General features: G+C 40.2%; 1 protein-coding gene across 6 annotated transcripts in view; it reads left to right on the top strand.

Annotated features, from left to right (window-relative positions):
* ERC1 (ELKS/RAB6-interacting/CAST family member 1) overlaps positions 1–24,449 on the top strand; it is a 388,985-nt gene that overhangs the window by 318,568 nt on the left and 45,968 nt on the right. For all 6 annotated transcript variants that reach the window (XM_082635263.1, XM_082635267.1, XM_082635268.1 and 3 more), the window contains exon 17: positions 12,434–12,532. In XM_082635263.1, coding sequence (XP_082491389.1) covers positions 12,434–12,532 — 99 coding nt within the window. The remainder of the gene's footprint in view (positions 1–12,433; positions 12,533–24,449) is intronic.

Raw genomic sequence — 24,449 nt, forward strand, 5'->3', positions numbered from 1 at the left:
TTCTAGGACATTTGTAGGACATTTCTAGGACATCTGTGTATTTCTTAGTGACATAAATTAAGAATTTTAAAAAATCAATTAGATTATAAACAGCTGTCCATTAATATGGATTAATAAATCAATAAGTTTCCAAATTAATAATTTCCAAATCAATAAAAGTAAAAATATATTGATAACTTATGAGTTGATAAAATTAATATTTACTATTATTATTTATCTAAATGGAAGGAGCTACGTGTGTGAGAAAGAAGGAATTGTTCTTAACCTAAGAACAGGGAGGCTAGTCAAAAGGACCTGCCTGCACATGCCTAGGAAGTGCAGGGCTGCGGCTGGTTCTCGGGGCTGGGGTGTCCTCACCACCAACATAAAGCTGTAGTTTTGGGTGATCAGATGAACCCAGTTGCAGACTAACTGCGGTCAGATGGCTACAGAGACCTGGGCTGGATAGGCTCTCCTGACCTAGAAGTTTCCCAGAAGCGGCTGCTAAGAGTTAGGTCTACTGCAGACACAGCAGCCCCCCACTGCCTGACTCCCCGACCTGTCCCAGGGCTGGGAGGAGGTGAACCAAGGCTTGCTGGGGAGGGCGGTACTCGGTGGGCAGGCCTTCGGAGCAGCTTCTGGCTGCTTCTGGCCCCTCACAGTCCAGCTGTGGTAGCTAATCAGCTGCTGCCCAAATACCTAAGTCTGTTGTCAAGAAGAAGGGTTTCGCTTCCCCTGTGCCTTTAACCATAGTTGTCTTTTTTCATTCAGTGGGCGATCTTCCTGGTTCTCAGTATGAGGAGTGATTTTTTATCGGTGCCTGGACATTTGGGGTCTGGGTCACGCCCTGTGACTCTGGGTCTTATTTAAACCATCTCTGCCAACTGGTTTTCGTTGGCACACTGCAGAGAGGAGGGGGTGGTGAGGCCTCATTACTGCCCAGTGGAGGCAAATCCAGGCTCCCCTCTGCCTCTGTTGACACCCAGGGAGTGGGGCTCCCCATCTCTCCGGGGAGAGGTATGAATTGTACCCCTGCTAGGCCTCCCCTGACTTATTCCTGCCGGGATGAGTAGGACTCCCCCCATAAGCACTGCGGCGTGGCCTCCTTCCTGCTGTGCAGCACTGGGCCTCCTCTGACACTTCCCAGGGTGGGACTCACCGCTCCGCCCGCCTGTCCCCGCTGCCACTGGGGGGGCTTGGTTACTGCCCCCTCCTTGGCTTCCTCTGACACGTGCCCGGGGGGAGGGGAGGCTGTGGGGTACAAGCCCCAGCTCACCATTTAGCTTTGCTGCCACGGGTGGCAGTTTTTCCTGTGACCTTTTGAGTAGAGTGATTATTTGTCTAAAATGGTTTTATCTTGCTAGGCTGCCCCTTTCCCCTCTAGGCCTCCTGGGCTAGAGAGCTCAGGCTTTTGTTCTCTGTGACCGTTGGTGCTTCCAGCTCGCTGGTTTCCAGCTCCAGGTCTGATACATGAGGCAAGAAGAAAATCCAGGGAACTTACCACCTGTGGCATTCTTTGGGTCCCAGTGTCCTTAACCAGTGTGTCTTCTCTCCACCTTTTTTATGTTGGTGTGGCTGTAGTTTTACATTTGTATGTATAGCTTACAGATAGTTTTTAGTTTTACTTTTGTACTTATCAGAGGTATGGGGAAAAGTATGTCTGCTCCATCTTCTAGAAGCAGCAAGTTAAAGCTAACCTTTATATTTGAAGGAAGACTTAGGCAAAACTACCTTTTCTCTTTAGTAAGACAATAGTTATGTTCTAGGTTTAGATATCCAAGTGACCTCAGTAGAGGTTGAACTTTAGTGCCAGTATTCAGATAACCCAGTTTTTTTGAAATCACTACCCTACCCGCCAGCCCCAGTCACTTATTGATGTGTTTTAGAAAATGATACCTCTAGTAGCAGACAAGTTTTGCTGTCTAGTTTCACTAATTTATTCAGCCACTGATGCCTTTTAAATGATCCTTAATGGGTATTCATTCCTTATTAGAACCTATCTATGCCTGGTGCTTCTCGTTTATTTCTAGAAATCAGAGTTTTTCAAATACTTGAGTTTATTGAAATGATCAGTGAAGTATTTCCACAACCTTAAATATATGAGATCATTTAAGATACTTTTTTTTTTTTTTTTTTTTGCGGTACGCGGGCCTCTCACTGTTGTGGCCTCTCCCGTTGTGGAGCACAGGCTCCGGACGCGCAGGCTCAGTGGCCATGGCTCACGGGCCTAGCCGCTCCGCGGCATGCGGGATCCTCTCAGACCGGAGCACGAACCTGCGTCCCCTGCATCGGCAGGCGGACTCCCAACCACTGTGCCACCAGGGAAGCCCTAAGATACTTTTTCAAATTTAATTTTTGTTTTGTTTTGTTTTAGAAAGGCCTGATTCTAATAAATGTCAGGGTTTTTTTTCCTTTACACAAAAGACTGAAAGCCATGTAGCTCAATTTCACAAAAAAAAGAAGTAACTTTGGAGACTAGAGAAGACGCCTAGAACGCATTGGTCGTTATTTGCTGATTTTACCAGCATAACCACATATGAAGGTTTGTGAAAGCACATATGTACAGAGAAATCCTTTTATAATGAAGTCTCACAGAACAGGAAGAACAGGTGGTATTGCAGAGTCTGGCCTTCTGTCAGTTGCTCTCCATACGGATGGTTTCCAGTAAGAACCCAAATGCTCTCACATCCCTGGGTTTGTTTAAAGATACTTCAGTGTACGTGCTCATGAGTGTACAATTTATAGTTACCTTTATTTTGAGTCAATTCCATTCATTCCTTTTCCACACATGGACCATGGTTTTGTAAAAGGAAAGCATAAAATTCCCTCAAAACTTCTTACTTTAAGAATTTTGATCCTTCTTATCTAAAAGGCATCTTTTTTCTGTGTGTGTGTGCTTAAAAGTGCTTCAAATTCTTGAAGATTACCCCATTGCCTGCTCAGCTATTCCTCAAACAGAGGAAAATGTTTTTACTTTTTTTAATATAAAAAGCATAAAATAACTTAAAGTTAATTTCTGTGTATTTACTAAGGGAAGGGTGTCCTGTTTGAAGCGAGAGTACTAAACTCTCCTGCTTTGGAGCACTAAATTGTTGGGTTGGAATGCATTGTAATAGATACCTATAGTTTGTGCTACCATCCTTGAGAAAATGATTTTTTTAAATTTGTGTTTAACACAATCTAAGATTTTTTTTTAAATGGGGGGGCTCGGTCTTTTCTGTTACATGTGAAGGAATTTAGTGTCACTTCTCTTTTTCGTGGCCTCTGTATCTGTAAAATTTTTTTTTTCTTTTTTTTGCGGTACGCGGGCCTCTCACTGCTGTGGCCTCTCCCGTTGCGGAGCACAGGCTCCGGACGCGCAGGCTCAGCGGCCATGGCTCACGGGCCCAGCCACTCCGCGGCATGTGGGATCCTCCCGGACCGGGGCATGAACCCGTGTCCCCTGCATCAGCAGGCGGACGCTCAACCACTGCGCCACCAGGGAAGCCCCTGTATCTGTAAAATTTTAACTGTATACTTAGCCACCCAGATCGCGTAATCCATAAACAAAGCTGTGGTAAATGCTCTCGGATCCTGACCTTTGTTCACTGGTTTCTAGAATAACAGAAAACATCTACCTACATTTTGTTCTTTTCTTAGATATGATGGTGAGTCTCACTGGATCCAGCTAATATTCCCCCTAAACATTCTGGTTATTTTGCAGAATGTAGGGCTTCTGTTTCTTTGAGAACAGATACAACTGGAAGAAATGATCCTTATAACATTACAACTGGGTTTATTGCAAGTAAAAAAGTAAACCTAAAGGGTCACTTTAGGTTTATTGCAAAGATGAGAAGTATGTGCTAGAAAGTTGAGGCAGTGATCAGGAATAAAGTTTCAATTGCACTTTGTTTTAAACAGTCTCATTTCAGACATTGGTTTGGGTCAGTATAAACAAGTCGGCCTACAGGGTATTTCATTCCTGTAGCTTTGTGGATCTGGCTCTGATTTTTCACCCCAGTATACTACAGATACACACCACGGGCCTGCCAGAAACAGGACAGCTCTCAAAATTTAGAAATAGAATAGAAATTCTTATAAAGTATTTAAAGTATTTTTTAGTTTTAAAACACTGAATATGTCTTTATTTTCATGTTAATATTTGTTGAAAGAGAGAAAGAATAAGCTTCCTTCCTTCAGAGTTCAAAGTTACAGTCTGCATGGCATATAGGAAAGTGTTAGACATACATAATAATCACGACTAAGCATTAAGATTAATAAATACTTTCTGGAGGCTGAGAAAGAAGGAATATGTGCGTCTCTGAGTTAGGGAAGCAAGGAATCCCACACAAACCTTTCTAAGAACTAAGGAATGATTATAATGAGATGGAGAAACCTAGGCTCCTTTAAAAAAAAAATCAGAAAGTTTGCTGTGTGTTTGTTTTCTTTGCTTTCTACCAAGAGGGGAAAAAAAGTAGAGTTTTGCTAGGAAATACAGAATATGTAGAAAGAACAGATATCCTATGAGCTTAATGCCATAAATGGTGATGTATTCAAGTATATCCTTTTAGATAAGAGAAGATTACATGAAACCTTAAGAAAAAAAAATCCACTGAGTAACAAAAAAAATACCTGTATATCTATAGTCAGAAGTTCTCCTTTTCACACATAAATCAATTTGTATGTGAGGAAATCAAAGAAAAGAACCTTATAAGTGCTTATAAACCAGAGTGCCTGGATGCTGGGGTTCTTTTTGAACCTATTATAAGTAACAGCAGTTATGTTTTTATTTGAGATAAAACTCTGCTAGTTAGTTAAAATGTCTATTTTCTTTTCTTTTGGCTGAGATAACTCATTGTGGTAATGCTGGATTTTTCATAGTTATGAGCAATTGTGTTTGGTAAGTGTATCTATTTTTAATTAATACAAATGGAAAAGAACATTATTTAATAAAGGTAATATCATAGAAAAAGCTTTCAAAATATGAAGCTCATTGCTGGAACAATAATAAAATATAATCCCAAATGTAACAACCATGGAAAATAGATTCTTGAATTTGGCAAACATATGTTAAGGAATATATATGTGTGTGTGTGTGTGTGTGTGTGTGTGTGTGTGTGTGTGTGTGTGTGTGTGTGTGTGTGTGTGTGTGTGTGTGTGTGTGTGTGTATATGTATGTATACTGGCAATTTTACTAGTTACTAGGTTGATACATGGGTGAATGAGTCTTTGTCCTAGCCCTCACAGACTCACAATCCATGGGAAGAAAAGACATGTAGACAGATTATTAGAATCTGACAGAGGTTCCAGATAACACTGAAATCCTTTTGTTCCAAACCTAAAGATACTGGATAAGCTTTAACCCCCTCTCAGAATTTGTGATGCGTGATTGAGCTCATTGACAGAAAAAATCTGCAGGTGTCAGAAGCAAAGAGGGGTGTGAACTAAAGCAGCAGCAGCCCTGGGCATTATGACCAGTTGTGACCAGTTAGGGCTGGGGCTGGGTTTTAGTGCCCGCACAGGGAAAGAAGGCGGGACTTTAGGATGACATGAACTGGGGACCTGGAACTGAACTTCTGCCGCGAGGTCGGACAGTCAGACGAGTGCCATTTCAAGGGAAAGGAAATAAGACTAACTGAGTCAGACCTTTACCACCAGTAGATGAGAAAAGCTTTTCTTTGCTGTGACCTTGGGAAGGAACCCCAGGTCCCTTATAAGATGTCAGAATTCTGAAGCCTGTATCTCCAGCAGATTTAGAGTACAAATTGATACTGCCACTGGGCGTGGGAAGCTCCTACCTGAAATATTAGAATAAAAATGTATGCCCCATTAGAGCCTAGCAGAAGCAATTACCGTATCACTGCTGGGATCCTTCAACAGCCCAGATATCACAGTATTACCATGAAAAAAAACATGTGACCCTTAGGATGAGCTCACAGTCAGTCCACAACGAGGAGGATGTAACAGAGGAGATTACTTCTCTGAAGACTTAAGATCCTAGACGGGCAATATTTTCTTGAAGATTTAAAAATAACTAAAGAGAGGAAGTATAAGGATCAGAAGGAAGAACAGTGGATACAGGATAGTGTCGTAGTTGAGAGGGTGGGCTCTGAAAATTAAGACAGATGTCCGACTTCAGAAGAGAAATTGCAGCTTACATCACCAAGAGCTAATATCCCAAAAAAGAGCATTCCTAAAAATGGAGAAGAAAATAACAATTTAATGGGGGGTGGGGGGAATAGTCAAAAGATAGGAACGGAAGATCATAGGGGAAGAAATGTAGATAGTCTCTAAACATGAATACATGCCCAACCTCACTCATATTAAGATAAAGTCAAACTGAGGTGCTATTTGGCCAAAATGAAGGAAGGGTTTAACAGCGTATTCAGTTGACAGGGCTGCACATGTCACACACTCTTAAAACTCTGCCGGTGGGAGCGCAAAATGTACAGGTCCTGTGGAGGGAATTTGGCAACGTGTAATAAAATTACTTACCTATGTTTTCACTTTTTGACCCAGAAGCTTCACTTCTAGGAGTCTGTCCCAAAGATACGTTTTCAGAATCACAAAATAACACATATGCAAGGTAATTCCGCGTGTGCCGGTACATTGTTTGCTACAGCATGTGTAGTAGCCGTAGATTAGCAATAACTCAGGTACCCAGCAGTGGGGGATACCCAGCAGTGGGAGACTGGTTGAACCAATGACAGTACACCCAACGGGGTGGAGTACTGTGCAGCTGAAGAAGGGGGTGGGAAACATCTCTGCTGTTAGGGAGTGACCACTTGAATATGTTGTTAGATGAAAAAGCAAGATGCAGAATAGTGTATTAATATTCTACTTCTTATGTGAGAAAAGTGGGTAAATTCATGAATGTTTGTGAGAGTGTATGCTTGCTCACAGTTACAGAAAGAACAATGTAAAGGTAAATTTAAAATTTACCCCAAAAATTTCCTAAGAAAAGAGGAAAGGAACAGGATAGAGAAGGCAGGATTGAAAGCAAGTCTTCTCTGAAAGTGCCTAGTTATATAGTTTTGACTCTAGAATCATATGGATGTTTTACATAATCAAAAACAAAATGACATCAGAAAGAGGGGAAAGCAATTCCTGAATTTTGTAAACAAACTGAAACAAATGAATCCAGTGATTTATTAAATTGTTGCATAGCCACATACAGCAGAGAATTATTTCAACTAACCTTATATATTACAGCTTTTTCTCTATACATTCTCAGTAAGATATACTCCAATGAGAAGAAAAAATAATGCCAAGAAGTTTTAAAGCTCATCCTGAAGGCATATTGATAGTGATTACATTGGTATTGGTTTTTTCAAAGAATTAAATTGATGGATAAAGCAAATAAGAAGTAATTATGTCATTATTGTTAGGAACCAAGGTTTTTCAGCATAAGAGGAAAAGAGATATATAAAGTATAAAATCAAAGAAGTAAAAACTTATTCTTTAAGATGCAGATCTAGAATCTTAAATCTAAATTGAAAATATCACTGTTAATTTATAATTTTCTCCCTCTTAATAAGAAAGAAAGTTTTTCCTACCTCTCAGCTGAAACAACCAGAAAGCAGTAATCCAGCAGCACTGAGCACCCAGCACCCGCTCCTGTCCCACTGAATGAATGAGCTCTTTGGTAAACCAGCTGATTCCAGATCTGGGGCAAGAAATATACAAGACAAGCTTAGCTCATGTTTGCCAGAACGCAAGAGTAATTTCGTGTCCGAAGGACACAGAAAGTCGGCTACTGTACACAGAATGCACAGGATGGTTATTCCTTCCACATTTTGGTCCTAATCAGGACCAAAATTAAACTATCTAACTGATATCTTTAAAAAGCAAAACAAAATCAGTAGGAGACACACTTTTCTATTAGACCTTGCACTCCAGCTGAGAAAATAAATAGGATGTGAAGGTAGTCTGACCATGACTGCTGTCGGGCTAAATTCAGCACGGTTGTCTCCTCTAATCTAGTTGCCATCCCCTGCCTACCACACTGCTTCACAGGAGTCCCCCAAAATCTGTCCAACCAGTGGAAAAGGAGCTTTCCCAGCTAGAAGGATAATCTTCAGTCAAGTGTGTATAAAATGAACAACTTGAGAATAATTAATGGAGCTTCCCTGGTGGCGCAGTGGTTGAGAGTCTGCCTGCCGATGCAGGGGACACGGGTTCGTGCCCCGGTCCGGGAAGATCCCACGTGCCGCTGGGCCCGTGAGCCATGGCCGCTGAGCCTGCGTCCTCCGGAGCCTATGCTCCGCAATGGGAGAGGCCACAACAGTGAGAGGCCCGCGTACCGCAAAAAGAAAAAAAAAAAATGCAGGCTCTCACCAAGCTGCTGTCATGGATGATGGAAGTGCAGTCTTAAGAAGCAACTGATCTAGGGCTTCCCTGGTGGCGCAGTGGTTGAGAGTCCGCCTGCCGATGCAGTGGATGTGGGTTCCCAGTCCGGGAAGATCCCACATGCCGCGGAGCGGCTGGGCCTGTGAGCCATGGCCGCTGAGCCTGCGCGTCCCGAGCCTGTGCTCTGCAACGGAAGAGGCCACAACAGTGAGAGGCCCACGTACCGCAAAAAAAAAAAAAAAAAAAAAAAAAAGAATAATTAATGACTAACATACTTTTTCATGAAATGAAGTTTAAAATAAAGCTCATAGGTAATTTGTTGAAATTTTGCTAAGTTTATAACCAACAGAGTCCGACCCACCTGAAAATGATGAAGATTATGCTTTTCTCATTTTGTATATCAAATACCAAAATAGCAAATTAAAATTTAATTAAAACTCACTATAATAAAATGATTTCCAAAGTTTAACAAATGTAGGCAGAAATAATTTTAATGCTTTCTTAAAGATAATTATAATTGGAAATAATGCTAGTTAGGTTAAGACTTATTTATGATATGTTTTCTAAAATACCTCAGAATATTTCTAAGTAGTATTATTTCTAAAACTCATTTAGGTAGGTTAATAGTGTTATCAGAAACCAAAAAGGACAGATTAGTGAACAACCAGGTAACTCTGATCAGAATTCCAACCTTTTCTTTTAATACCTGGGTTTGAATAACCAACATATACTGTTTCTTAACCTAACTAAGTATTTTTCTGTGAAATATATAGTTTCTGTACCACCTTTTTTGAGCATTGACATCTTAGTCCTAAAAGAAAAGATTAACAGAATAAACGATGAACTTTTCCTCTGGGAGGGTATGTATACCTATATACACAGATATGTGTTTACAGCTTAAAAAGTTTATCTCAGCAAGTTTCCTCCTGTCCTTTTTTTTTTTCTCCTTCCTTCCTTCAAACAACTTTGTTCTTCATGTCATGGGACCATGGGAGTTCGGCTCTCTGCACATGCACGTGCATGGTTCAAGAGGGAAAATATTTGGATATAAAGTACCTTTCATGCTTGCTGGTCTTAATCTTAAGAAGAGCGTAGAGGGCTTCCCTGGTGGTGCAGTGGTTGAGAGTCCGCCTGCCGATGCAGGGGACGCAGGTTCGTGCCCCGGTCCGGAAAGATCCCACATGCTGTGGAGCGGCATGCCATGAGCCATGGCCGCTGAGCCTGCGCGTCCGGAGCCTGTGCTCCGCAACGGGAGAGGCCACAACAGTGAGAGGCCCGCGTACCACAAAAAAAAAAGAAGAGTGCAGAACAAGAGATCCTTGAGCAGAGTGTCCTTTATATGATCTGTATAATATCTACTGCTCTGTGAGCTGTCAGATACTTAGTGCTCAGCTTCTGACTGTGCAGGAAACAGACTTCACACCAAATTAATGAATATTTGACCTGGGAACACTAGCTAAATTTTGATAAACCTCATGTCTTTCAGAAATGGAGACGTTCTTAGGACTATTTCTTCATTCGCTTACATGGATCAAATAAGTAACCTGTGGTCTTATCTGTCTCCTGTGATCAGTTCTCATGCGAGGCTTTCATTCTCATTCCTGAGAAATACTTGAGATACATCCTGCCTTGAAAGTGGATTGGCATGTGCTTTATTAGTTCTTCTCTAAGTTTTTAAACTCACACTAGGTATCAGGCATTAAAGACTGCGTGTCATGTTCTAAGATAATAACAATCCAAGTGTACTTTTGCTGCAGGGTCCTATTAAAGTCCATGGGGAAATGTTTCTTACCCACGTGAAAGTGAGTGAGGTGCAGCATGTAGTCACTTTCCGGTGCGCCCCTTTGCCCTTCTCTGTCTCCCTCACGCTTCCCCAGAGCTGCCTTGCAGACGACTCTCCATTTGTCATAAGTATGGCTTGACATAAGAAACAGTGCCCTACATATTTTCAAGGTCCCTGTAAGTCATCTCAGAAAAGATAAGTTTGATATCACAGACAATTTCTTGATAAGTATTTTCTCTGCTGTCATTATATCCTGGAGGGAGGAACTGGCTTAGAAATGTGCATATATTACTAGGTGAAAATGTAAAGAGCCCAAATGCCTAGCAACATGGGACTCGTTAAACATCTATTCAACTGAATACTATGCAGCCAGTTAAAATTAGGTTTTAGAATAATACTTAATGACATGAAAAGAAATGTTCATAACGGTGGTGATAGCTAAAATGTATTGGGTGTTGATTGTATGCCACGCACCTTTCTAAGAGCTTGTATTAACACGGTTAATCCTAACAACAGTCCTATGGGGAGAAGGTATTGTTATTCTCATTTTAAAGGTGAAGAAATTGAGGCTCCGAGCATTTGAGTAGCTTGCCCCAGCTGAGCTAGCTGGTGAGAGGCAGAACTAGAATTCAGGCCCAGGCACTTTGGCCCTACCCTTGCTCAGGCATCATTATGTGAAAAAATACTGAAGAAAAATCTCTCTAAACTTTTTTATGGAACTAGACAAAATGTTTTAAATTCATCTAGAAAAGAAAATATGTCAAAGATACCCAATGAGATTTTGACAAAGCAGAATTGGTGGAGAAAGACAACATGTCCTACCAGATATCAAAATATACCATAAGATATAGCAATTTAAAAAATACCATATCGTAGCAGAAATAGAGAATAAATCGGAAAAGCATGCTACTTTTTATGTTCATAGGGAAGAGGCTGAACAGGTGCACCTAAATATTAACAATGATTATCTCTGGTTAGAGGGATTTACAGGTAATTTTTCTCTTTTTTTTTCTTTTTGTGTTTTAGATTATCTACAGTGAACATTTTTGAATCATATAATGTTAGCAAATGTATTTTTAATGCTTTTAAAACTTCAGGTTTTAAAAATATTGCTGTTTGATTTTATGCATAGTGTTGGTACCATGCATTTTCTGAATTGCTTGCTCTGCAAAGGGAATTCTCTAAAATGTTTTATAATATATATATATATATATATATATATATATATATTATATTCACCTGGGTTTTAAATTAGCCAAGCACACAGAATTACCAATCCAGTCCTCCATTTTGGTGAACATGGAGAAGAGACAGTGGGATAATAATCCTCTTCTGGTCTAGGGTTGAAGAGAAGGATTTCAGAATCTTCAATTCATTTCCAAAACCTGAATTGTTTATTGGTGGTGTAAAGAAAAGCTATTGAATTTTAATTTATAGCTTCTGTCTGATCACGTTGCTGAACTTTATTGTAAATTGTAATCATTTTTCAATTGATTCTCTTGGATTTTCTGGGTATATAATGATTTCATTTACAGATAATGATAACTTTTCCCCCAATATTTATGGTCTGTATGTTATATAACATCCCCCCCAAATGGAATAGTTCTTAAAAAGGGTGAGTAATTTTATGGTAACCTGGAAAGATGGGTCCTAATATCACGAAGTGAAAAAATAGAGTTAGCAGAGTTCTATCCTATATGTAGTATAATCCAGTCTTTATTTTAAAAAATAAAAACAAGCACTGCAATAAAGTGCTTAATTTAGGGAGATTACTCCTCCCTCCAAAATTCCTGTGGAAATTTAGGTGCTTGTCTTAGCCTGCTTGGGCTGCCATAACAAAATACCATAGACTGAGTGACTTAAACAACAGAAATTTATTTTCTCACCATTCTGGAGGCGGGGACGTCCAAGATCAAGGTGCCAGCTGCCTTGGTTCCTGTGAGAGCCCTCTTCCTGGCTCACGGAGGCCTCCTCCTCACTGTGTCCCCATGCGGCAGGGGGACTCATCTCCCGCTTCCTCTTCTTACAGGGCGGCAGTCCCATCAGATTAGGGCCCCACCTTATGACCTCACTGAACCCTGACTTATCTCCTAAAGGCTGTCTGCAGACACAGTCGGCTTGGGGGTTAGGGCCTCAACATGAATTTTGAGGGGACCCAGTTCAGTCCATAATAGTGTCTAAACTTTCTTCCCCCAATATCCTCAGAAATCCTGTGTTTAATTTATTTTATTTCAGACAGGATTCGTTTTATCCTTTCTTAGGACATTCTTAAGGCACTTGTTACTTTGCAGTGTGTCACAGAAATTTTACCTAAATTTAACCTTACGCATCATTTCCTCTTAGACACAAAATCGAATGAAGCTCATGGCCGACAATTATGAGGATGACCACTTCAGATCCTCCCATTCCAGTCAAACCAACCATAAACCCTCCCCAGACCAGGTAAGACTGCTTTTGATTGTCTTGTGAAAACCAGTATGCTTTTATTTTGATGTATTTTGTACTAGCACATTACAGGTTCTGGGGTGCAAGTTAGAAAAATAAAAATAATCAGTTTCTGAAAACTTTTTTTTTTTTTAACACAGAGTCAGTTTCTGTCGAGGAAGGTGGTACATGATTCTGAATATTTTAAGAGGAGATACTCAGCAGATTTGAGGACACTAAAGAATCCTTGAGATGAGAAAAAAATTTAATCTTCTCAGAGATACTCACTAATTTGTAACTGTCCTGCTTTTCTTATTTAAGAAACAGTGCCTCAGTAGAAAAACAAAACTTTGCTTGTAAGCTCAGTGAGGCATGCACAGTGCAGTGTAAAGGTAACTACTGAATATTATCTAACTGCAAATTTTAAAATCTCTGCTCATCACCTAGTAGACGTGAAGATTGAAACTTAGCTTCTTCGCTCCCATCTCCTTGGTGGATCCGTCCATCTATGTCATTCTTAAATTGTTGCCTTCAACTTCTCATCAGTGCAGAAGAGGCAGTGATGAGTCAGCCTGAAGGGGAACCATATTCAATGCCAGTTTTTTTGGAAGAAGGAAACTCTCCCAAGATCTTGAGTATGATGGATGGGGGAGAGTAGTGAACAGATTACCTCATATCCCATTGCCAAAAGTCAGATTTCAACATCTCCATCACACTCAATCTTAAAATATACAGCTGAGGGAGAAAAATAATAGTTAAGTAATTACATCCATATGACTAAAGAGTCAAGGAAAACTCCCCCACTGAGCATCTCCTCCAAATGATAGCATAGCTTTGTCTTAGGGGAAGAAGAAGAAATATTGCAGGTGAAAGCAGCAATAATATCGAAAATGCAATTTTGTTCTAAGATTCAGAAGGTATAGTCATGGTTTGATGACATTTTCTCAGCCGGTTGAGGCAGACCTTATGTTTTAGAGGGAGAACAGTACAGTCTTTGACACAGGCAGCATGGAGAGCTGTGCCTCGATGTCAGCAGTCTGTTCCTGCCAAGACATCACTTGGCTGCTTCTGCCTGCTTCTGGGTACCTGGAATTAAGTTGACGCCAGTGTATATACGACGAGTATTAGGTCCTTTCCTTGAAACGGGTTTCACTAATACCTACAAGGAATTGGGTACCTCGCAGTAGTGGGAGGCGCACAGGAATGGGGAGAGGTTGAGGAAAAGGCAAAAAATAAGGAAAAGCCTCCCACTTGATAGTGTTGCCCAGATCCAGCAGTGGATAGAGAGAGCGTCTCAGAGAGGTCGGCAGGCAGGAGGTACAGTGACAAACTAATTACGAGTCAGAGCCTGATGTAAAAAGGGTCAGGAGAGGAGAGACTGTTTGCTGCTGCTACAGCGTGCTTGTGTCTCTGTTTTGAATACTAACCAGCTCTTTTCGTTCCCACGCTGCTCTGGGGTCTCTGCCGTCCCGTAGGACGAGGAGGAGGGCATATGGGCATAGCCGTCCACGTGCTCCTAGGGCAGCCATTTGTTCAGCACGGTGAGAAACGGCTCTCCTTAACTACAGACATGCGTTCTGTTTGTTTGCCGTCACTTTTTTTTCACACGATCATCTCACGCCTTGTTTCTCTGTAATTCACTAAATCCTTGGTGTGCTCTCTGCCTTCTCATTTCACCTGATTCCTGTGTGTATTGCTATGCTTGTGACATAGTGGGGATTGGGGTTTGTGGCTTGTGGCTTTTGTTGTTGTTGTTGTGTGTTAATAGTCACTTTTAGAATTTCTTTTATGCATTTTGGGGAGAACTTCCAGGGCATGTAACTGTTGATAAATTTCTCCTGTTGTTATTTTATTTATAAACTACTCTGTCTAGCATGATTTAACAGTGTCCTGGTAAGGTTTATAGTGACTTACATCAAACTGGAAATAGAAAATTGATCAGATACTCTGCCAGTAGGTTTGGGGTATACTTTTTATGATAAGTTAAAGTATATAGTCTTAAAAAAAAACAGAAACAAAAACCTGTACTATGGACTAAAACCTTTAGTTTCTGTCTATAGAAGAATGCTCTGCATTCTCAGGGTCAGTAATTCTTCCAGAGTGCCTACCCTGGACAACCCCTAGAGCTTGGATATTACCCCCAAACTGTCCTTATAAATAAAGAGAAATAAAGAAGCAAAAGAAGACTTTTAAAAGTCGGTCTACAGAGTTCTTTTTCCCTCTTTTATGGATTGCTGCTGTGTTAAACGGTTGCCAGGACACTGTCTAGATTCTCCTTTCCAGGCCAATTGGCTAGAAAATATAGTCCAGCTGTGTCAGTAACTCTCTTTGATCCGATGCCCTGGAGGTTTGACTGAGGAAATCCTTTTCTTAGAAAAAATAATAATTATGATGAGTAAGTTCACACGTATTGGTGGCCTTGCACCCCTGGATTCACTGCCCGTGCTTGTTGGCGATCTCACTCTTCTGGAGTTGTTTCTTTCTGAAGAGTCTGTGTCTTGGTGTTACCCTCCTTAAAATGATGAGGGTCGTGTAGACCTCTCACTGCAAACACAGCCGAGGAGAACAATGAGGTAAGCTGTGGAAAGAGGCGTGCACTGTGAAGACGGGAAACTTTCCATGTGGCTTTATCCTGAAGCTGTGAAAGAAGCTGAAATGCGTGATGCCAACCACAAAGCTCTTTGGGTCTCTGTTCCTGCCCTGCAAAGAGGTTCATCCATACCATTTTTCTAGATTCCACATACGTGCATTAATATACAGTATTTGTTTTTCTCTTTCTGACTTACTTCACTCTGTATGACAGACTCTAGGTCCATCTGCACAGAAGTAGAGGATGGGCGTGTGGACACAGGGGGTGGGGAAAGGGGTGTGGGATGAACTGGGAGATCAGGTTTGACATACATACACCACCACGTGTAAAAGAGACAGCTAGTGGGAACCTGCTGTATAGCACAGGGAGCTCAGCTTGGTGCTCAGTGGGGACCTAGATGGGTGGGATGGGGGGCGTGGGAGGGAGGTCCAAGGGGGAGGGGATATATGTATACCTATAGCTGATTCACTTCGTTGTGCAGCAACGTTGTAAAGCAATTATACTCCAATTAAAAAAAAAAAAAAAAAAAAGCTCTTTGAACCCTGCATGCCAGACAAAGCTGAAGCTGACAAAGTCTGTGTGCTAATTCTCTTTATCTACACTACACCCTACTGGGGGTGGGTGGAGTTGGTCATCGTGGAGCCTGTTGGGGCCACGCAGGAGTTGAATGTAGTTCAGCAGGCTCCTCCCCCAATGTGAAGCTGCCTTGTCTGTTCTGGCAGAACACAGGAGCTTCTGTGCAGGCCTTAGCAGGAAGCCCAGTCCTGTTGGTGTCATAGGAAACACGGCCCATAGGTAACCTCACCAGGAGACTGAGAAATGAGCCACATTCACATGACCTTGTTCCTGAGTCTCCGTTCTCCTTTCTCTTCTCCCACAATAGAATCTAACTCCTAACAAGTGTTCACATGCTACCAATTTTTTTTTAATTATTGCACTTTTGATCTCACTGCACTAAAATATTAACAGTCGTTGGTTTAACAAAGTGCAGTTTGCAGTTAGCTGGCCACAGCTGGAATTTCTATGGTAGAGTATTTCAAGTTTTCTAAAATGTGCTGTGAATATAATTATATTATAAAGGTTTTACCTAAAGAAATGCATGCGTGATCCCTAAAACACTGCCCAAGTCTTGACCTGCTATCCACTTTACTTGCTAATTCTCCAGAGAACAGATTTTCTTAACAAAATTTCAAGCTTTTGAAGTTGATGATTTGCCTTATCAAACTTAAGAACATAAATAATGTTTTGTGTATAAAAAATTTTTTAAACACTATGTGTACCAGCAAAGTATGAGCCTTACTAGATGTAATCATTTCTCAGACTTATGCTTTATGGCCCAGAAAATGATCATCTTGGTGAACTTACCATGTGCTCTTGAAAAGAATGATATTCTTTAGTTATTGCATATAGTGTTCTATAAATATTGGTAGGTCCAGGTGGCTGACAGCGTTGTTCAGATCTTCTATGACTTTACTAAAAATTGGCAGGGGGGTGGGGGGCAGTCTACTAAGTGCTGAGAGAGGAGTATTAAAATCTCCAGGTATAATTGGAATTATTCTATTTGTCCTTTGAATTCTCAATTTTTGCTTCATGTATTTTGAAGCTCTGTTATTATTTGCACATCCATTTCTGATTGTTGTATACTCTTGATAAACTGACCTCCCTGTTATTATGAAATATCCCTCTTTATTTTCCAGGAATATTCTTTGTCTTCAAATCTACTTTATTAGTCTTAAGTCAACAAGGAGCAGTGTAAACTAACATGAAAAGTCACTCTGTCTTGTCTGGCCATAACAGGCATTCGATTAATACTTATTGAATATTGACTTTCTAGTGTTTTCTGGAGAGCAGATTGCCAGATAACATCATTTCCTTTATATATAAAAGTATATGTTTCTTTTTTATGCTGTTATTTTAGACATCTCACAGAGCAGCAGTCCCCAACCTTTTTGGCACCAGGGACCGGTTTTGTGGAAGACAGTTTTTCCCTGGACCAGGGAGTGGGGGTAGGGGGATGGTTTCAGGATAATTCAAGCACAGTACATTTATTGTGCATTTTATTATTATTTCTATTATTTATTTCTACTTTATTGTTATTTCTGTTATTATTACATGGTGATGTATAATGAAATAATTATGCAACTCACCATAATGCAGAATCAGTGGGAGCTTGTCTTCACTTGCCACTCACTGATAGGGTTTTGATAGGAGTCTGAAAGCAATTGATTTATTATGGTCTCTGTGCAGTCAAACCTCTCTGCTAATGATGATCTGCATTTGCAGCCGCTCCCCAGCGCTAACATCACCACTTCAGCTCCACCTCAGGTCATCAGGCATTAGATTCTCGTAAGGAGCGCGCAACCTAGATCCCTCGCATGCGCAGTTCACAGTAGGGTTTGCTCTCCTATGAGGATCTAATGCTACAGCTGATCTGACACGAGGTGGAGCTCAGGTGGTAATGCAAGCGATGGGGAGCGGCTGTAAATACAGATGGAGCTTCGCTCACTTGCCCGCCACTCCCCTCCTGCTATGCGGTGTGGTTCCTAACAGGCCATGACCAGTAGCGGTCCGTGGCCCGGGGGTTGGGGACCCCTGTCATAGAGGATGAGATGCTATGGATAAAAAGGTATTTACTTTAGGAAGTTAGTAACCTCCCAGGCTAACTGTGCATTGGCCCTAGGCTAGTGATATTTAACACTGAAGGAGGAAAAAGAAAAAGAACCTTATAATAATATAGTGAGGAGGCACTCCAAGTTAAATCATAAGAGAAAATAATAATCTGGTTGCACACACAGTATAGAATGGTTTCAGTAGAGAAGTAACAGAAGAATGGGAGCTTTATAAGCACCTGACTTTAATGATCTCTGCCTACATTTTGACTCTTCTCCTGACGTTTATTTAAACCAAAGCTCATTCTCTACATGGCAACCCCTCCCCCCCCATTTTCTTGAGCTATAAGTGACAAATAGCACTGTATTAATCCAAGGTGCACAACATAATGATTTGGTATATGTATATATTGCCAAATGATCACCACAATAAATTTAGTTAACATCTGTCACCTCACATAATTACAGTTTTTTTTCTTGTGATGAGAACTTTAAGGTCTACTCTTTTAATAACTTTCAGATATACAATAGACACCATGCCTTATATCCCCAGGGCATATTTATCATATAACTGGAAGTTTACACCTTTTGACCCCCTCAACCGTTTTACCCACCCCCAAACCCCACCACAGGCAACTGCCAAATCTGTTCCCTGTATCTATGAGTTTGGTTTTTCTAGGTTCCACATGTAAGTGAGATTGTAGAGTATTTGTCTTTTTCTTTGTCTGACTTATTTCACTAAGCATAATACCCTCAAGGTCCATCCATGTTGTCACAAATGGCAGGATTTTCTTCTTTCTTACTGGCTGAATAATATTTGTGTGTGTGTGTGTGTGTGTGTGTACAGTTGGCCCTTCAACAACACAGGTTTGAACTGCACAGATCCACTTATACATAGATTTTTTTTTTTTTTTGCAATAGTAAGTAGTATAGTACTACACAATCGGCAGTTGGTTGAATCTGCAGTTATGGAATGATGGATACAGAGGCACCACAGAACAAAAGGCCAACTGTAAGTTATACACAGATTTTTGACTCTTCAGAGGGTCAGTGCCCCTAACCCCTGCATTGTTCAAGGGTAACTGTATATACACCACATTTTTCTTTATCCATCAGTGGACAGTTAGGTTGTCTGTGTGTCTTCGCTATTATAAATAACACTGCAAGGGACACAGGCGTGCAGATATCTTTTCAAGATAGTGATTTTATTTCCTTTGGATATACACTCAGAAGTGGAATTACAGGATCATATGGTAGTTCTATTTTGAATTTTTTGAGGAATCTCCATGCTGTTTTCCATGCATCAATTTACATTCCCACCAACAGTGCACAAGGGTTCCCTTTTCTCCACATCCTCACCAATACTTATCACTTGTCTTTTTGGTAGTAACCAACAAGTGTGAGGTGATATTTCATTGTGGTTTTGATTTGCATTTCCCTGATGATTAGTTATGTTGAGTGCCTTTTCATGTACCTGTTGGCCATCTGTATGTCTTTGTAGAAAAATGTCTATTTAAATCTTCTGCCCACTTTTAGTTGAATTTTTTGCTATTGAGTTGTATGACTTTTTATAAATTTTGGATATTAGCCCCTTATCAGATATATGATTTGCAAATATTTTCTCCCGTTCACTAGGTTGTCTTCATTTTGTTGATGGTTTCCTTTGCTGTGAAGAAGCTTTTCAGTTTGATGTAGTCCCACTAGTTTACTTTTGCTTTTGTTGCTTGTGCTTTCGGTGTCAGATTCAAAAATTCATCCCCAAGATCTATGTCAAGGAGCTTACCACCTATGTTTTCTTATAGAAGTTTTATGGTTTCAGGTCTCACATTCAAGGCTTTCATCCTTTTTGAGTTAATTTTTGTGTATGGTGTAAGATTTTGGTCCAGTTTTACTCTTTTGCATGTAACTGTCCAGTTTTCCAGTACCATTTATTGAAGAGACTGTCCTTTCCCCCTTGTATATTCTTGGCTCCTTTGTCATAAATTAATTGACCAACATATCCATGGGTTTATTTCTGGGCTCTCTATTCTGTTCCATTGATCTATATGTCTCTTTTTATGCCAGTACCATACTGTTTTAATTACTATAGCTTTGAAATATATTTGAAATCAGGGAGCATAATGCCTCCAGCTTCGTTCTTCTTTCTCAAGATTTCTTTGGCTATTTGGGGGTCTTTTATGGTTTCATACAAATTTTAGGATTCTTTGTTCTGTTTCTGTGAAAAATGCCATTGGAAGTTTGATGGGGATTGCATTGAATCTGTATATTGCTTTGGGTAGTATGAACATTTTGACAGTATTAATTCCTTAAATCTATGAGCACAGACTATCTTTCCATTTATTTGTGTCTTCTTCAATTTCTTTTATCAATGTCTTACAGTTTTCAAGGAACAGGTCTTTTACCTCCTTGGTTACATTTATTCCTAGGTATTTTATTCTTTCTGATACAATTGTAAATGAGATTGTTTTCTTAATTTCTCTTTTTGATAGTGTGTTATTAGTGTATAGAAATGCAACTGATTTGTGTATTAATTTTGTATCCTGCAATATTACTGAATTCTTTTATAAGTTCTAACAGTTTTTTGACAGAGTCTTTATGGTTTTCTGCATATAATATCATGTCATCTGCAAACAGTGATAGTTTTACTTCTTCCATTTCTATTTGGCTGCCTTTTATTTCTCTTTCCTGTCTAACTGCTCTGGCTAGGACTCCCAATACCATGTTGAATAAGAGTGGTGAGAGTGGACATCTTTGTCTTGTTCCTGATCTTAGAAGAACAGCTCTCAGCTTTTCACCATTGAGTATTATGTTAGCTGTGGACTTGTCATTATATTGCCTTTTTTATGTTGAGGAATGTTCCCTCTGTTTCTGCTTTGTTGAGATTTTTTTTTTTAATAAGTGGATGTTAAATTTTGTCAGATGCTTTTTCTGCATCTATTGAGATGATTATGTGATTTTTGTCCTTCATTTTGTTAATGTGGTATGTCACATTGATTGATTTGCAGATGTTGAACCATCCTTGCATCCCTGGAATAAACCCTACTTGATCATGGTATATGATCCTTTTAATGTATTGTTGAATTTGATTTGCTAATATTTTGTCAAGAATTTTTCCATCTATGTACATCAGAGATATTGGCATGTAATTTTCTTTTCTTGTGGCATCTTTTTCTGGTTTGGTATCAGGTAATGCTGGCATTGTAAAATGAATTTGGAGGAGTTCTCTCCTCTTACATTTTTTCGGAAGAGTTTTTAAAAGATTGTTGTTAATTCTTTAAATGTTTGGTAGAATTCACTAATGAAACCAGCTGGTCCTCAGCTTTTCTTTCTTGGGAGGTTTTTAATTACTGATTCGGTTCCCTTACTTGTTATTGGTCTGTTCAAATTTTCTAATTCTTCATGATTCAGCCTTGGTAGGTTGTATGTTTCTAGGAATTAATCCAGTTCTTCTAGGCTGTCCCAATTGTTGGCACATAGCTGTTCGTAGTAGCCTCATGATTCTTTGTATTTGTCTGGTATCAGTTGTAACGTCTCCTCTTTCGTTTCTGATTTTACTTATCCTGTCTCTTTTATTTTCTCCTTTCATGTCCTACCTGTGAAACTGACAAAGCATGTTTTCTCCTGTGTCCCCTATACGGCAGTTATATTACTTTATGGCTGTTTAGTTTGGTGGTAAATAGCATGCTTTGGCTCCAGATCTGATTTGAGTCCAGCTCAGTAGCTGTGGATTTTCCCACAAGTCACTCAACCTGTTCTCTAAGCATCAGGTTCCTCATTTGTTAAATGGTAGTAATAAAACCTATAGTGAAGATTCTTGGGAGGATTACATGTAATAATGTATTCAGTGCACTTAGCCCTCTGCCTGGCACACAGGAAGTGCTCAGTAAAGGACTGTGTGACATTGGTATTGATTGTGGTAAAATCCTCGAATATTTACAAGATCCTTTGATGCTCCTCTTCACTTTATAGGTTTCTCCTCTCTCCTCATATAGTAACATTCCTCCCCTTGCACAAGTAACCCACAATCCTAGTAATTAATTTTTCCTGCAGCAAAAGAAATGTCTTCTTTACTGAATCGTCAATGATGTCACCAGTACTGCCTGAGCAACAGTGTAGACACCTCTCCCAGGTATCTGTGCGGGAGGTCAGCCACAGATGTTATCAGACCTAATCACCTTTAAGAAGCACCCTTGGTGGCAGGTGACACTTTCTTCTGAAGTTTTCTGACCTGAGCATTATTTTCAGGCCGTAGAAAGAAGCAGGAGCACCACCCCTGCACGGTGGCTGTAAGTGATTCTTGACAGGCTTGGTGATCACATGAGCTCAGTGAGGCAGGGACCTCTTCTTAGGCCACGTGAGTGAGTTGTGAGTAATCTGGGGGAGAGACCTTTCTCTCAGTGTATTTTTAAGACAGAGTTTACAGTGTTCCACAGGTACATCCTACATTTTTGTAGTTTCTGCTGAATGATTTAAGGTGACATTGTCCTGTGGCTCACTTGATGTATTTCTTAGACTGAAAATTGCAGTGTTTTAAACATCTCTGGAACATAAGCTCTCAGATGCATGGGTTCTTACCTTAACAATTACCAGCATTTGACTAATAAGGAAGTGCCGTCTTCCTCCTGTTTGTGGTACCATTCGTGACTCAGACATTCTTCCTGGACAATAAAAATATCCTTGTACTTCATGCAAAATAAAATTCTTCACATCCTAATTGTTTTTCACAGTCCTCTGAAAATGGGGAGACCCCACGGAGCTCAATAAATAGTTTTTGAAATAAAAAACTGGTGAGCTTTTACCCTAAAGAAAAGTTACATGTATTTTATTTAAAGTTTTATTCATTTGTAGTAGATATTTTAATCTTTTAATATACTCTGTACCCTAACAGGTTATCCTGTAATCTGACATGGTTATGACATGCTGGCTTCCCAGTCCACCTTCTAGAATACATTGTCAGGTTTATCAGCCACCCCTCAGTTAACATGTGGTAGGACCCGTTTTAATACCAGTTTTGGAAGATAAGCCTAACACTTGCCTATTATATCACATTTTTATTTTATAGAGTTATGTTTTGGAGGATATGATTTGACTCACATTTTATCTGAACTATTTAACAACAGTCTTGTTACAGTAGGGTTCTGCAGTATTTCTTTCATTAACTTGTCCTCAGCTTCTCCCTAATTTGTTATTTTCTATACATTCTCTCTGTCTTTAGGGTTACTATCTGTTTTGGGTTAAAGGAATATTTTCTTGGACACAAAAATGCATCATCAACCAAAACAAAAAAGCTACTCTCCCTTGATGTGTCTGCCTCCTTCTTCCTGATCCTGGGATGACGAGACTAAAGTTTCCAGCTGGATCTGTCAGTCAGCATTTCTGGGATAAATTAAGTGAGCACACTTGATTGAGGTGTAGCTGGACTGTATCACTGTCTTCCTATTATCCTAGGAGATCAAAGCTGAGCACAAATAGAGGCTTAGTCTTTATAATATTCAAAACAGATGGCTAGTTCTTTGCGGTGAAAATTCAGGTTTTAAGGCAAACCACTTGTTAGCAAGACTTCATTTCTTTTCATTGAAAGATAGTCAACACTGAACGTATACCTCTCTCTCTTCTTCAAGACTAGAATCACAGACTTTCTGCGTGAGGAGGGATTTGGCAGACCCCAAAAGCTGTTACACTGTCTGGGTTCCTTTTCATGTGAATATAAAATAAGTTATTCAGATTTTTCTTTTGGCATTTTGGGTATTAAATGAAAAAATCTTAAACGTTTAAATTCTCATAGTCATTTTGTTGATGGGTCACTATTTGAAATCTAGTATTCACACTGTTACATCCTCCAGAATTGAACCAGAGTGTTTATCCCTGACTTCATATTTTTACAAACTAAAATGCACATTCTCCACAGTCTATTACTGACACCTGGGTCCTGAGGTCATACAGAATAAGTCCGTAGTGCGGTTTGAAGTTTTTATTGTTTGGTTTAAAACTGACTGAAATGAGAGAATTAACTCAAAAATATTTATTGGGAGTCTCCTATGTACACTGCACTAGGTACATGGGTTGAAGCACATGTTTCAAGACTATAAAACAAATAATAAAGGACGGATTTTCTCCAACAGAAAAAATAATTCGAGGTGCCATAGGAAAACCCAGGTCTGCACCAGAGACTCAAGAGCTCACAGAGGAGGTAACACTGTGCCGCATCTTGAAGGAACAGTAGGCGATTGCCAAGCAGATATACTGTAAATCTGTTGAACTCTCAGTAGCTCCCTGTGGATACTGCTTAGGGTGTGAATTCATTCTCTATTTCTGCATAACGCATTGCCCCCAAACTTGGCAGCATTGAAAGCAATACACCCCTGTTAGGTCAGTGTTTTCTGCAGGTCATGAATTCGGAAGCAGCTTGGCTGGGTAGCTCTTCTTGCGTGTGTGTCTCCAGGGTTGCAGTCAGGATGTCAGCTGGGTCTGTAGTTGTCCAAAGCTTGGTGGGGACGGAGCATCCGTTCCAGGATGCTTACCCACAGCTCATACCGGCAGGAACTTTCAGTTCCTCACCATCTGGACCCAAGATGAGTGATTCAAGAGAAGGGAGCAAGGAGGAAGCCACAGTGACTTTTATGACCCATTATCAGAAGTCACACACCACCACCTCTACTGTGTTCTGTTCCTTCAGCGCAAGGCACTGAGACCATCTGTGCTGAATGGGCCGGAGCATCTTAGGCTTTACTTTTTG

The sequence above is a fragment of the Mesoplodon mirus genome (genome assembly GCF_964341445.2).
Source record: "Mesoplodon mirus genome assembly, chromosome: 11".
Taxonomy (NCBI): domain Eukaryota; kingdom Metazoa; phylum Chordata; class Mammalia; order Artiodactyla; family Ziphiidae; genus Mesoplodon; species Mesoplodon mirus.